We start from the raw sequence: 12984 nt of genomic DNA, 5'->3' as shown, positions 1-12984 counted from the left end.
AAAAAAGTACAAAGAAAATCAAAATGAAAAACAATATAAATCATATTTGTTATTAAAAAGCAAACAAAACACAACTGAAAACGAAGATATGCTTTATCCAAACTAGGCCCAAAATGGATTTTTCCATAAAGGTTTCCTAAATAGTGTGACAAACCTACATAAATGGTATTTCTGATGTGAGTTACCATGACTCAAGATTACTTACAGTGTTCATATGGGCAGCCTAAAAGAAAAAGTTTTATGAAGGACCTTTAGCAATGATGATTTTTGTGACTGAATATTACTTTGTGCAGCAGATGTGTTGCTTTTCTGACTTTCTAAATGCATCTCTGAAGTTTGCCTTAACTAGTACTGCAGCCTTCAGAAATTTTTCCTTTGTTTAAAGATGAATCTAAGCTGGGTGGGGTGATTGAAAGATTTTAAGTAATTCCTTCATCTAGCTTTAGGGTGCAATCTGGAGAACACATGTTATCAGCAAAAACAGGAAAAAGACACATAAAGAATAAGGAAAGCTTTATCCAATTTCTTCCCCTGTCCAAGCAAGCACAAATTATTTGCAAACTTTACAGACGTTAGTCTATGCTTCTAGACTACAAAATAATTTTCTATTTTGTTTGTTTTAGTTTCTCTGGTTTCTTCCTTTTGTAATACTAATCCAATCTGGATATCATAAAACTCAGATCTATGCATTGACTTCTCTCAACTTCAACTTTGCATCATTCTGTGGGGATGACAGTTTATCCTCCCAACTCAGTGTATCCCTTTCCAATTATTTTCTGAGCTCATGACACAAAGAAGCACCCAAAAGAAGCTGTGAAAGTAGAGAAGAACAATCATTAGCATGGGTCAGAAAGGAAATCAGCTTCTGTCAGCGTGACACCTATCAAACTATAAACCAAAGGAAAGAGGATGAAAAATTGTAAGTTTTCAGTCTGCTAACTTCTTGTTAGATGTACTAATTGAAAGGAGCAGGAGTATATGAAAATCTAAGCACAGAAGATAAGTCAGTCTGATCTTGTAGTCGACCCTTATGATATTTATTTTACGATACTCTCTCATCCACAGCCACAATGTAAGTGTTCTAAAGTATCTCTTTTCAAACCTAATTTGGCCTCACCGTCCCACTTGCTCTATTCCTCATCCAACTACAAATATAGCTAGACTTGTATAGGTATTTTCATATATCTACTTTATAAATTTTGTAGAAACACAGCAAGAATTTCATATAGCACCATTTAAGGAGGTTCTGTATCCCTACCTCTAAAAAAGAGTCGTCGCTGGTTTCCCCATGGTTTATTGGAAATGGCTTGCGCCCATCTGTTGGAAGACAAAGTGGGATTGAATAACACATTTATAAAATTATAAAAGCTTTGTTTTTTCCAGTTAAAACTATTTAAGCAGATCTTTTGTACTTTGCTTTCCAAAATGCTATCACATTTTTCATAAAGTTCACACATGCAGCTAGATGTTCCCTGGTCTCTCCACTGCTGACTGCTTCTACCAGTATCATTATATACAGTCTATTGCTTTTAAAAAATAATCCAATAAAAACAATGAAATATTTTTCAGTATTTAATTTGAAAACTTCAAAACTGTAAGATGCTGTTGGTTTAGTGGTTGTATAGTACTTCAATTTTCAAACAGAGTAGAAAAATTTCAGCTACGCTTGATGGATTTACACAGACAGACAGCTGAATGTCTGTGGTGTTTGACAGCTGTGATCAAGGACTCCACAACAGACCAGAGTAGCAAACCCACCATTCTGAAGAGTCTGGCATCACTGAAAATGTTTCTGTTATTTAAAATAGATTAGCAAACAAAACCCAACAGCTCTAAATATTTAGTATTTTCCCAGCATTTAAACAGGATTGCTATGGTTATTTTTCTTATATTTTTTTTCCTTGCATTTCCAATAGAATAAAGCTTGTCTTTCTCAGCATTTAAAAAGGAATTTCATTCATATAAATATGCTTCAGGTTACTTGCAATGAGTTAACAGTATGAAAACTTATGTCAGGTTATCTGAAATATTTCTTTAAAAATACAAAACAAAATCCTTTTGCCTCTGTCTTCCCTGTAAAAGGCTTTTCCCTCCCCAAAGTTGCCACCAAAGTTGACAACACTTCCAAACTACATTTTCCATAACTAAAAATAGATTTGATGTTGAAAAACATTTGGATTTATATGAACAAGATGTTGTTCATTATTGTAACTACCAGGGCTGCAGATACAAGGCAAAACCCTCAGAAAATGCCAGGGAAACAGAACTGAATTCCCTGCACTGTTGCAAGTTTACCTTAATGTTGGGGCTTTTTTGTGTCCTTACTGTCAGAACAACATTTTAATTTCATGTGTCTATAAATAATGTGTTTTCTATGACTGAAACATCACATATATTTAATATCCATGTGCTTCCTTAGCATTTTCTGCATGCCAAAGCCCACATGCTGCCCACACTGTCTGAAGCCAGTGAATCAATTGAAAAACCTTCCATTTTACTACTTTTAAGTTGGGGGTTTTTTGCTTCCTTCCACTGGTACACAGAGAAGTTATTTTAAGAACAAAAGAAATAGTACTATTGACATTCCACTGTACATCAGAACTAAATGCCTCTTCTCCTTCTAATTTGTTATTTTTAGGAAAAATTCAAATGGGGCTTCTCTCACATCATACCGACAGAAATTGGGTAAACATGCTCATCATAGTATGTAGTCAGCTTTTCAAGCAGCATAAATTCATGGACAATGAAAATGTATCACAGCAGACAACCAGAAAAAGTGAAAGTCATCCCTTATGCCTTGAAATCTAGAGCCGTAAAATATTTATTGCATCCTACAGTACTTACCTTTTTGATCTAGTCCACTGACAAATAGACAGCATCATAAAATACAAAAATGTGTGCCTATTGGTTATGACTTATCCCTGCTAATACCCCTTAGATCAACTTAATATTACCATAAGCACTTCTTATATATTGCTTATGCCCCATGCTGTGATTACTTATCACCTGTTAAGGGCATTGCTTAATTACATGCTGATTTTCAAAAGATTAAAGTCTTATCACCATAAAATACTGCAAAAATTATGTTAGGAAAGATCAGTGACTTGCAGTTTTTACATGCTGACTTGTTTGCTGGGTTTCTGAAGAGCCTGCTGGAAAACCTAGTTGCCCAGCAACATATTTAAGACTGGAGTCATTAGAGAATATCTGAGCAAAACTAAGTGCTACACAATCTGAACAGGAAAAAACAGCTGTATTTCAAAAATAAATAAGGACTACTGTTGCACAGTTAACTGTCTACTGACCACAAAAAGTAAAGGAAAAAATACAAGACTATTACAAACAAGTTGCAGAGTGTTAATATCTCTTAGTAACCTGACTACATAATTTGAGTTTAAACATTATCACTTATGCTGTGCTTATTAAACACAGCTGCTTAATAATACAGCTAACATTTCTGAAGTGGCACACAGTTAACTTAATACTTCCACAAGCAGCTTGGGAACATAAACATAACAAATGTCCTGTGAAATTTTGAGTGTTTATCCATTTTTCTTGCTTCCTGTCCTTATAAATGCCCGTAGAAGTTTGGATGCAGTCTAGTATTCTGTACCATTTTACCTTAATAGGATGGAGTTAAGGGAAGGAAAACAATAAGACCCAAAAAACAAACCAAAAATCCTAATAAACAAACAAACTCCCCCGCCTCCAAAAAAATCCCAAAAAACTAAGAAGAAGGCTGCAGTTGTTTGAAAGAAATCCCCAGACCCTAAGATGCAGCTGAAAAGAATCTAAGCCCAACATAACATCAAGAAATCTCTCTGAAACTTTGACAGTTAACAGCATCACTACTTGAATTTGTTTCTAAAAAATGGAGAGTGGATAAAAAGTGTTCTTACCCAATTCATAGAGATGACCACCTACATTAACTAATGCAATAAAGTGAAGATCTACTTTTTCATCTATACTTGGTGCCTGCAAGACAAAACAAGACAGAAAGAAATTGTGTTTATTGAACTCTTATTGCTATATGATTAATGAGCATGTATCATCATAATATAAAATATACCTGGACAAAAGAGATTACAATTGGGAAGCAATTGTAATTCTGGATCTATACAGAATGGCAGAAGTCAAGTGAGGGACATTTTGGAATACAAAGGAACTGTCTGCAATGCATGTATCAGTAAGAATCCATGCATTAAAGTATCTGGAAATACTTCTGATTATAGCTCTACATAAAAACTCTATTTTTCATTACTGAATTAGAAGTAAAATCAGCTCAAATACATAAACATCAAAAATAGACTTTCATATAAATAATTAATCCTTCACTAATCTATCTCCCATAAGAAAGTGATGCAAGACTCGACTCTGAAATGGTAATATTTCAGAACTGAAAATATTCACTGGTCAAAATAATTTTTTCCTCATAAGCCAACCCCAGTTAACCAGTTTCCTCTTCACAGGCAGTCAAAACAAACACATCTTAGGTGGGGAGGAAAGATAATAGCCAGAGGTGCCCAGACTGAATTTTGCAAGTGGCATCATACTCATTATACCCAGTAAGGACTGAAATGCAGTGACAGCACCAAGTTACACAACATAAAAAATGGTTACAGTGAGTAAAGATCCACCTAGCCCAGTACTGTGCTGGCAACTACAGCAAGCAGCAAAAGCTTTTGCAGAAGTTTGTGGGCATCCAGAGCATGGTGCTCCACCAACACACGTTCCCAGCACCTGCTGAGCAGTGGTGTTGGAACCTGTAAGCCAGAAGATCATTCATCACTTCTGAGCCAAAACCTCTATCACCACTGTTGTGTTTAATAGCAACTGATGGTGTTAATTCCTTATCAGTCTGTCCAGTCTGCATCTGAACACAATTTAAGATGATATTGTTTTGATCAAATGGGAAAAAGGACTTCAGGTTTTCTTAATTATCAAAAACCTGACTTGTGTGAAAATGTATTTCATGAATTTTCTTTCATCTTTAATTACTGCTAGGCTTACATGAATTTTCTAAAAGACTCCAAAAATGTAAAAACTTGCTAAAAACAGATTAGAGTGTAAAATAAGCTGTAGAACCTCAAAGTTGTATCATCTTCTAAAGACTGGGCTCAAAATTTCCTTTTTAATGGCCATGAAAAAAGACTTTAAAAGATGATATAAATTGAAGAAATTTGGCAAACAACCAGAACAACAGAGTGAAGGACAAGAAGTCACCACAAGTCCTTCAAATACATTAAGAAGGCCAACGAATGCAGTGCTGTGGAGGAAATGCTAACAGCTTACAGAAATTCTGTGCAGCAAGCTCAAAAATGGGAAAAAAAGAAAAAGAAAACAGAATACCACACAACTTCCCTTCACTCTCATTTAAGATTTATCTCCATGACCAGTCAGAAGTGTGAAAGGCACAAACATCCTATTTCATCACTGTTTCAGAGAGCCTAGAATGGAGAAAATGCATTCTGGCCACTGAAGATGAGGCATCTGATATCAAAGGGGCAAGAGGATCTTTCCACCAGAAATTCAAGCTGTCTGAGTGAAATGGCCTTTGATAATTTTGTTCCACAGAAAGCCAAACAGAGCCAGGACTCAGCAAAACCAAACAGCCCCAAGAACTTGACTACTCCAGTTGCAAACTATGGAAACCAGAAGTTTCCATAAAACCACACAAGACAGCAGGTAATGTCCAATTGTTGTTATTGCTATTGACCACCCAACTTTTTACAGACATCTAAACTGTAGTGCTACAAAAGTGTGCAGGCAGGCAAGGTTTGTAAAATCCCACACTGTCACCTAATTCCCTTCATAGACATACCACTTCACAGCTGTTCACTTATCAATTAAACATATCAACTAAGAAATCTGGGTTTAAGAAATGTCATGGTTAGGAAGAAGACCACTGCCAGTTAGTGTCACTTTAGGAAGGAGGTGGCTTAACAATTTAAAGCCTACATCTAAACATACTCTACCTGGGCTCAAGGTGACATGAAGCAGGAGAGTACATCACTATTTCTGAGGACTTTGAGATGTTCAGGAATTGATTTTTACTACATTTAGAAACAACATATAGTTGCCCTTTTGACCATTTTGGGTGTTAAGTTCTTTGTCAAATTCTAATAAACACCCTTTCTCTAGAGAGACACCATTGGCATGCTTGGAATGCTGAGGCTATATATAGAAAGAAGATGAATAAGTAAGCCATCAAAAAAAGCATGATTGACTTTTCATAAAGTTTACTTAGAGACAGACTGCTATAGAATCCTGCTGAGTTTTTGTACAAGACTAATCTAAATAACATGCTTTCAGTGTGCTATTGCCATAAACCGTGAGAAATGCTGTGTTTTTACATTTTTGATTCCCCAATCCCAGAGAGAATGAAAGTGCCATGCCATTATTAAGTTTTCTACCATATGTTCTAGTGTATGCAGTCTCCTTCCATTAAGATTTCTTTCCATCTAATCTAGATAGCAGTAAAGTTGATTTTTATATGTCTTGAAAAAATAGGATTTCAATAATTTTTGACAGAAAAAATTTGCATAATCATAAGCACAACAAAACAATAAGATCTAAATAGTCACAATGACCTAAAACTTTGTATCATAAAAATCTGCTGCTCATAACTTAAGCAAACAAGTAACTGGATTAATCTTTCCCAATGTGATGAATCTGATTCAAAATCCCTCCACTCCTCCCCTCCTTAGGGAAAAAGCCCCCAACACATCCATATGTGTGCAAGCACACTCAAACACACACAGACACCACATGAAAAGCCTACTCAGGCCAATTTCCACTTCACTGGGAAGCCCTAGAAATTCTAACACTTGAACCAGAAGACTTTAAATTTCAAAGGAATGGAAAAAAGTGGGCATGTCAGCTCCAGGGAGATGTCTTTTGTGGTCTCCTCAAAAAGCTACACCTTTGGCCAAGTTTTCAAGTTTCTAATAAAGCGTCTATGTGAATGTTTAAAAGAACAAGGAGCATAGCTTTAAGAAGTCTTCCTGCACATTAATCACGAAGTATTGCTTAGAACAGTTACAGAGGATTTTCTCCTGACTGCTCTTCTTGTCAAAGACTACAGTAGCACAGACATCAATCAAATGTTCAGATTATCTGTTCCTCTAATTTTTTTCACTTAAAAGCCCAGTCAGTGTGCAAAAGGAAAAAAGCACATTTGAAGGACCACATGTGTGTATGAACCACACGGAGAAAGATGTGGGAGTATAAATTATGCGATTGTCTAATTAGGATTTGGAACTGACCTATGGGATTCAAGACTCATTTTTCAAGTCTTCTGAAGAGCTGTCATGGTGAGTACTGGAAATGTATACTTCTCTCCTATGCAGGAAAGACATAAAGAGGAAGAATACCAGCACCTTGAGTAGCTCACAAAACTTCTGTTATGGTTGCAATCATAGTATAAGAAGTAAGTTTTGGTAATTTGGGTCAGTAGAAATAATTTTTCCAATTTACTTCTCCAAACTAAAAACATGCTAAAAAATAAAAACCAGAAGACTCAAAACTGATTTAAAGAAGAAAAATATAAGTTCAGTGCTCAAAGTGATGGTTCTGAGAACATCATCTCAAATGTAACTTTTTTCCAAGGAATTAAGGTAACATTCAATGACAATAACACAGAATATTTTCATGAATACTCAGTTGCACACACAAAAGAGACTGCCAAGGTTGTCTGCCCTCTAATTCTGGATATCACATTAAAAGTACTTCGATATCAGAGTCCCTGTTTTTCAGAGGATTTGACTGCCGTCTCTGTTAACCTGGACATTCAAATAGAATAATAAACAAGTGCTGACCTTTGTGAGAAATCAATTTGAATTGACTTGTCTCAGGTCAATACCCATTAGTTGAAACAGAACCTCTACATTTCTTCCTCTAGCAGGAATCAAATCTATAATTAAAACTGCATTTCCCAAAGTTTTCACAATATAAATGATAACCCTTCCTATGCCTTCTTGTACTAAGAAATTCCTTTAGTTTTACCTTTCACCAGTGCATGCTGCCCTCTCCTCATGAACTAAACCAGTCTTTCCAGTTGTTGCACTAACCTTCAGAAACTCAATGGTACAATGCCACATCACTGTTTGCCCAATCGTGTCAGCCTGTCTAATAAAGTATATTTCATCACCTGCACAGTTTCTCTTGCACTTAGACCATCATCCCAATCTAAAAGTTGGTGTTCAACTTTCATGCATTTTAAATCTTTTGATCTTCAAATGTTGCTCAGTCAAGACATAACTGTTTGTCAAGTTTATGTGCAACTGGTTTCTTTTCCTAAGAACTTCATTTCTGTGACAAACTTACAACTGAGGAAAAAAATGGTCTTGCTCTCATGGATCCACTGAACAAGCCTTACCACAGCTTAAAATGTATTTATGAAAGACCACATTATAAGAACAGATGCAGTGTTACATGACAGTTTTCAGGCAATTTCTTCCAACTGTATCTTGTATTTTTATTATTCCCTTACGCTTGCTTTTGAAAGGAGAAGCAAAGCAAGAAGCCCCACGAACCAGTTTAGTAGAATACTTTGCAATACAGGTAGTGACTGGGAAAGGAAAAAGTCACTTGGTGTTAAGTCAAGAAACTGGCATCAGGAGTCTGTTAAGTTATGGAAGAGTACTGAAGACTGATAGGGAAGAGAATTTTGCAGAACCTTCGAGAATAAAAAAATACAGATACATCCAATTGAAAGATCATGACAAAAGCATCTACAGTTTTAAGAGAAGAAAAAAACCTTAGAGGTTTATCTACACCAGATATTACAAGAAGCCAAAGGAAAACAGATCCAAAAAAGAAGACTACTAGGTATGGTTTATATTCAATAAATTCTGAAGTAAAATGGAAAAAGTGATGCAATTGCTGTTGAATAGATCAGACATCTGTAACTTCTGTTTTGCAGCATGGGATGTGCTTGGGCAAATACACTGTGTAGGACTGTGAAAGGCATTTGGGTCTCAGTTAAAGTATTGCAACTAAAACAAAGACCACTGGAATGATGGTCACAAGTTTTCAAGACTGTTTCTGGCTTTTTCTCACAAAACAGTGACATCTCTATTCATGCTCAATATACTGCAGTGAGTTTGTCATATAAAAGGCAGCAACCCTAAGGCAAACAGAAACACTGAAAGAATAGATGATCTGGAAGACAAAGTGATGAGGATGGAGGGAAAGTCAACATTACTAAACAAGCATGCTGTTAGCTTATCTTAAAAATTTGCCACATCTACTGCAATTTATCAGATTTGTACAGAACGCTTCAGGACAGTATTTTCAATTCCCCCCCCCCCCCCCTCCTAATATATGTCCTTAACTCATCTAGAGACCTGCTCTAAAAGGATGTATTGGGTCTGGCAGAGATGGGCCTCGCTTCCCCAGAGCAGCCCTCCCACTGCTGAGCTTGGCACTGGTAGCTGGAAAGGGGCTGTGACACCCCAGTGCTGTGGCCACTGCTGAGCAGCGCTGGCCCTGCATCCCTGCCCTGTCTCACATCTCACCCTCGGCAGCAGGAGAGGGGCGGGCAAAGCCCTGTGAGGGACACAGCCAGGACAGGCGACCCACACTGGCCAAAGGGATTTTTCTGTATCATATGAGGTCTGCTCAGATATGAAAGCTAAGAGAAAGGAGGAGGAAAAAGGGAAAAGGAACTAATAACATTAGTAATTGTGACAATTGTCTTCCTGGCCAACCACTACACACACTCAAGACTGGCTTCCCAGGAAGTGTCTGGACATCCCCTGCTGATGGAAAGTACAGAATAAATCTTTTGTTTTCCCCTGCTTTCATGTGAAGCTTTTGCTTTACTAAACTGCCTTTATCTTGCCATACAAGTTTTTTTCTCTTATTTTCTCCCCAACCTGGCCTGCAAAGGAGGGGAGTGACAGAGCTGCCTGATGGGCATCTGGTGTTCAGCCAAGGTCAACCACCATTGAAGTCAAGGAAAGTTTTCAGCTAGGAAAACTGCTTTTATTTAAGGAGCCTAGAAAAAGCCTCTCAGCATCACAACTTTTGCTCTAGATTTTGAAACAATATTTTTTCTGTTTGTCAATGTTTTAGTGGTAGAAATGTACTCAGAACTACAAGAAAGTTCAACTACATTTTAAACACAATATACAGGATGTTCCCACCCCTTTAAATTCAAGAGCATAGATTTCTTAATAAAAACAATACTGAAGTGCTCATACATTTCTCATACAATGCTGGTCTCATGCAATGCTGAGCAGTTCAGCCTCTTTGTACAGCTAGGAGAATATCAGAGCTGTACTAATACTACTTGTTGACAGGACATTAAATACCACCTTGTCATTCAAATTTTACAAAGCCAACGGAGACAGCTTTAATGCCAAAAATGTTGCCTGGTTTCTTCCATAATAAACTAATTTACAAAAAGGTGGTCTTAATTTTCTTGTAAGGCATGTTATACGAATGTGCAAAGATGAGAACAACATTTAGTCACCAATACATACCAGACTATATAGTATTTATCAGTATTCACTGATGAATCTTTATGTATAGGCCTTGAAATTTTAATCTGTTGGATGAAGACAGGACATCGGGGGAATTAAGGTATAATATTTTAAAACCTCTCAGAAGCAAGCTTCTGCTTTGCTAAATAGAGTTGTACTGAAAGCTAAACTAATTTTCTGAACATTTTTAAAGGAAATGTTTGCTACTAGTGGATGAGGACTCGTTTTTAGACATTTTCTGAAGTTAACAAAACTCTCAGCTTGGTTTTCTGCTATAATGACAACAGATTATGCTGTAATGTCTTAGATAAGTCATCACTTATTTACTGCTGAAGTAAACTCATGTTCAATTAATGATTTTGTTCTAAGCAGGCACACTCAAGCTCAAGTCTCCTTCAAGAAGTTTTCTTAACAACAAGCACAGATAAGTCAAATTCAAACATGATCCCAGTTTCAAATTACAGAAACATGACATAGAATTTTTCAAGGTTTGCTAAACAATAAAATCCCCAGGTAAAATGTCAGATGTTGTTAATGTCAGCAAAACAAATGAGGGTAAGGAGCATGAGTTGGGAAGAATTTAAGTCAGTACTTAACTTCACAACTCCTCAGATCCCAAAATATTTAACTAGCTCCAAATGATAACATCAAGAATGGTCCATAGTTCTGAATATTACATGAGAGCTAGATACTTAATAAAAGCAATTACTATTTGCATGAAGAGAAAAGAGTCTGGGAAAAGGCCTCATCTTGAGATATTTATCAGGATGAAAATAAAAAAGCGATAAAGAAGTGGAAGCATTTGACACTAATTTTTAATATCAGTAAAACATTAAGGGTTTCCACATGTGCAAAGGCACATCTGAATGAAAAAGAAAATTATTTGGACCACAGCTAGAGTAGTTATTTCACCTCTGTAAAAAACCCACCTATCTCAAAGAAGAATTTCCAGGAACACAGGTGAAATGTGATCAGTATCAAAGAATGATAAAAACAAAATCAATGTCCCAATTCTGCATTTAAGAGCATTAACTTCTATACATCAAGATTTATTTTTCTATTCATGTATGCATTACATGAATAGAAGTGTGATCACTCCTTAAATGCAGGATGAAATAGCACTAAAAGACTCCTTCAGTTTGATGTTTCTGCTGGTGGCCATTAGGCCATTTAGAAACATTGGCTACTCTGTACATATAATTTTATTTTTCAAGATACATTTGTGATCGGTGAGTGAAGGAGGAATAAAGTTTTCATTTGATGACAAGCTTTTCTTATTGGAACATCTTCCCTTTCAACTGCAATGTCTGAGTACAAACTATATGAAGAAACAAGACGTCAAGTGAGAAAGTAACCAGCCCCTTGGGATTAAAGGAAATATTTTATCATTATTGAAATACCCAGGGACCATTAACCAAGAGTTAAGCAAAGAAAAGGAGACTAGGTTTAGGATATGAGAACTTAAAACCAGGTCTCAAACACAGAAGAAATAATACCACGTGGCAAAAAATTAGAAGCCCCTTGATTTAGCAGATCCAAATGAAAGATCATGAAGATGAGGTGAAAAGAAGAGGCTGGATGTGGAGCCTATGGCAAAAAAAAGTGCCAGTTAATGAAAGGTAAACTTCTTTTATGCTTTGAAAATGATTTAGCATATGTATGGAATCAAAAATACCTGGACAGCAAAGCGTGGAATGATGTACTTTTGCTGTCTGACATGGTGGAAAGGGAAAAAAACAAACCAGGAAGAAAGAAATCTTAGGAATGGTTGAGAAAAGACCCCAACAAAACATGATGCCTTCAAGACTGAAGCTACGTGGCGGAAGGCCAGTGTGTCAGAGTAAGAAAAGACTGAAGATGGACTACACTTACAACAGAATGAAGCCCGACAGATGGAAGGCGTATCAAGGGCCGCCACCGGCGCAGACGGACTGACGGACTGGGAGCCTTTGCAGGACCTACATGATTACGTTTGGCCCAGGAGAGGGATGCTGAGTGACACAATGGTGAGGCCTTCGTTCTGCTGTGGCTAACCTGAGGCTGCGATGAGCATGGTGGTGAAGACAGCGAGGACGATGACGACTACATAAACATTAAAAAAGAACATACTTAGCCCACTGAAACCTGAAATAGCATCCCTGCAACTGCAGCAAACAGCAACTGCAGAAATGTCCACTATTGAGTATACTGTCCTTCAACTGCTCAAATCACACAGATAATAATCAAGAATGTGTTGAATTTGAATGAAAAGATGAAAGAACACCGCAAATAAGCAAAGACATTGTTCAAATCTGAAGTTTACAGACAGATAAACTAGAGGTTATTCACACCCAGGGAACTTGACAACATGAACACAAAATAACTGACTCATTCAAGAGACAGTGTTGGAAAGTGAGGAGGGAGGGGATTTAAGCATCATTTAATAGAAGAAATCATTCAGAAAGAGAATGAATCAGTTTTGTCTACAGCTACAAGGGCTGTGAGCAATAGCTCTTTG

General features: G+C 36.8%; 1 protein-coding gene across 1 annotated transcript in view; it reads right to left on the bottom strand.

Annotated features, from left to right (window-relative positions):
- UCHL3 (ubiquitin C-terminal hydrolase L3) overlaps positions 1-12984 on the bottom strand; it is a 41053-nt gene that overhangs the window by 237 nt on the left and 27832 nt on the right. The window contains exons 7-8 of the mRNA XM_058825218.1: positions 3900-3975; positions 1259-1317 (exon numbers count right to left, since the gene is read on the bottom strand). Of these exons, the coding sequence (XP_058681201.1) occupies positions 1259-1317; positions 3900-3975 (135 nt within the window). The remainder of the gene's footprint in view (positions 1-1258; positions 1318-3899; positions 3976-12984) is intronic.

The sequence above is a fragment of the Ammospiza caudacuta genome, chromosome 2, assembly GCF_027887145.1.
Source record: "Ammospiza caudacuta isolate bAmmCau1 chromosome 2, bAmmCau1.pri, whole genome shotgun sequence".
NCBI classification, from domain to species: domain Eukaryota; kingdom Metazoa; phylum Chordata; class Aves; order Passeriformes; family Passerellidae; genus Ammospiza; species Ammospiza caudacuta.
The sequence above is the reverse complement of the archived record's forward strand: the minus strand, read 5'-3'. Positions and strand labels throughout refer to the sequence as shown.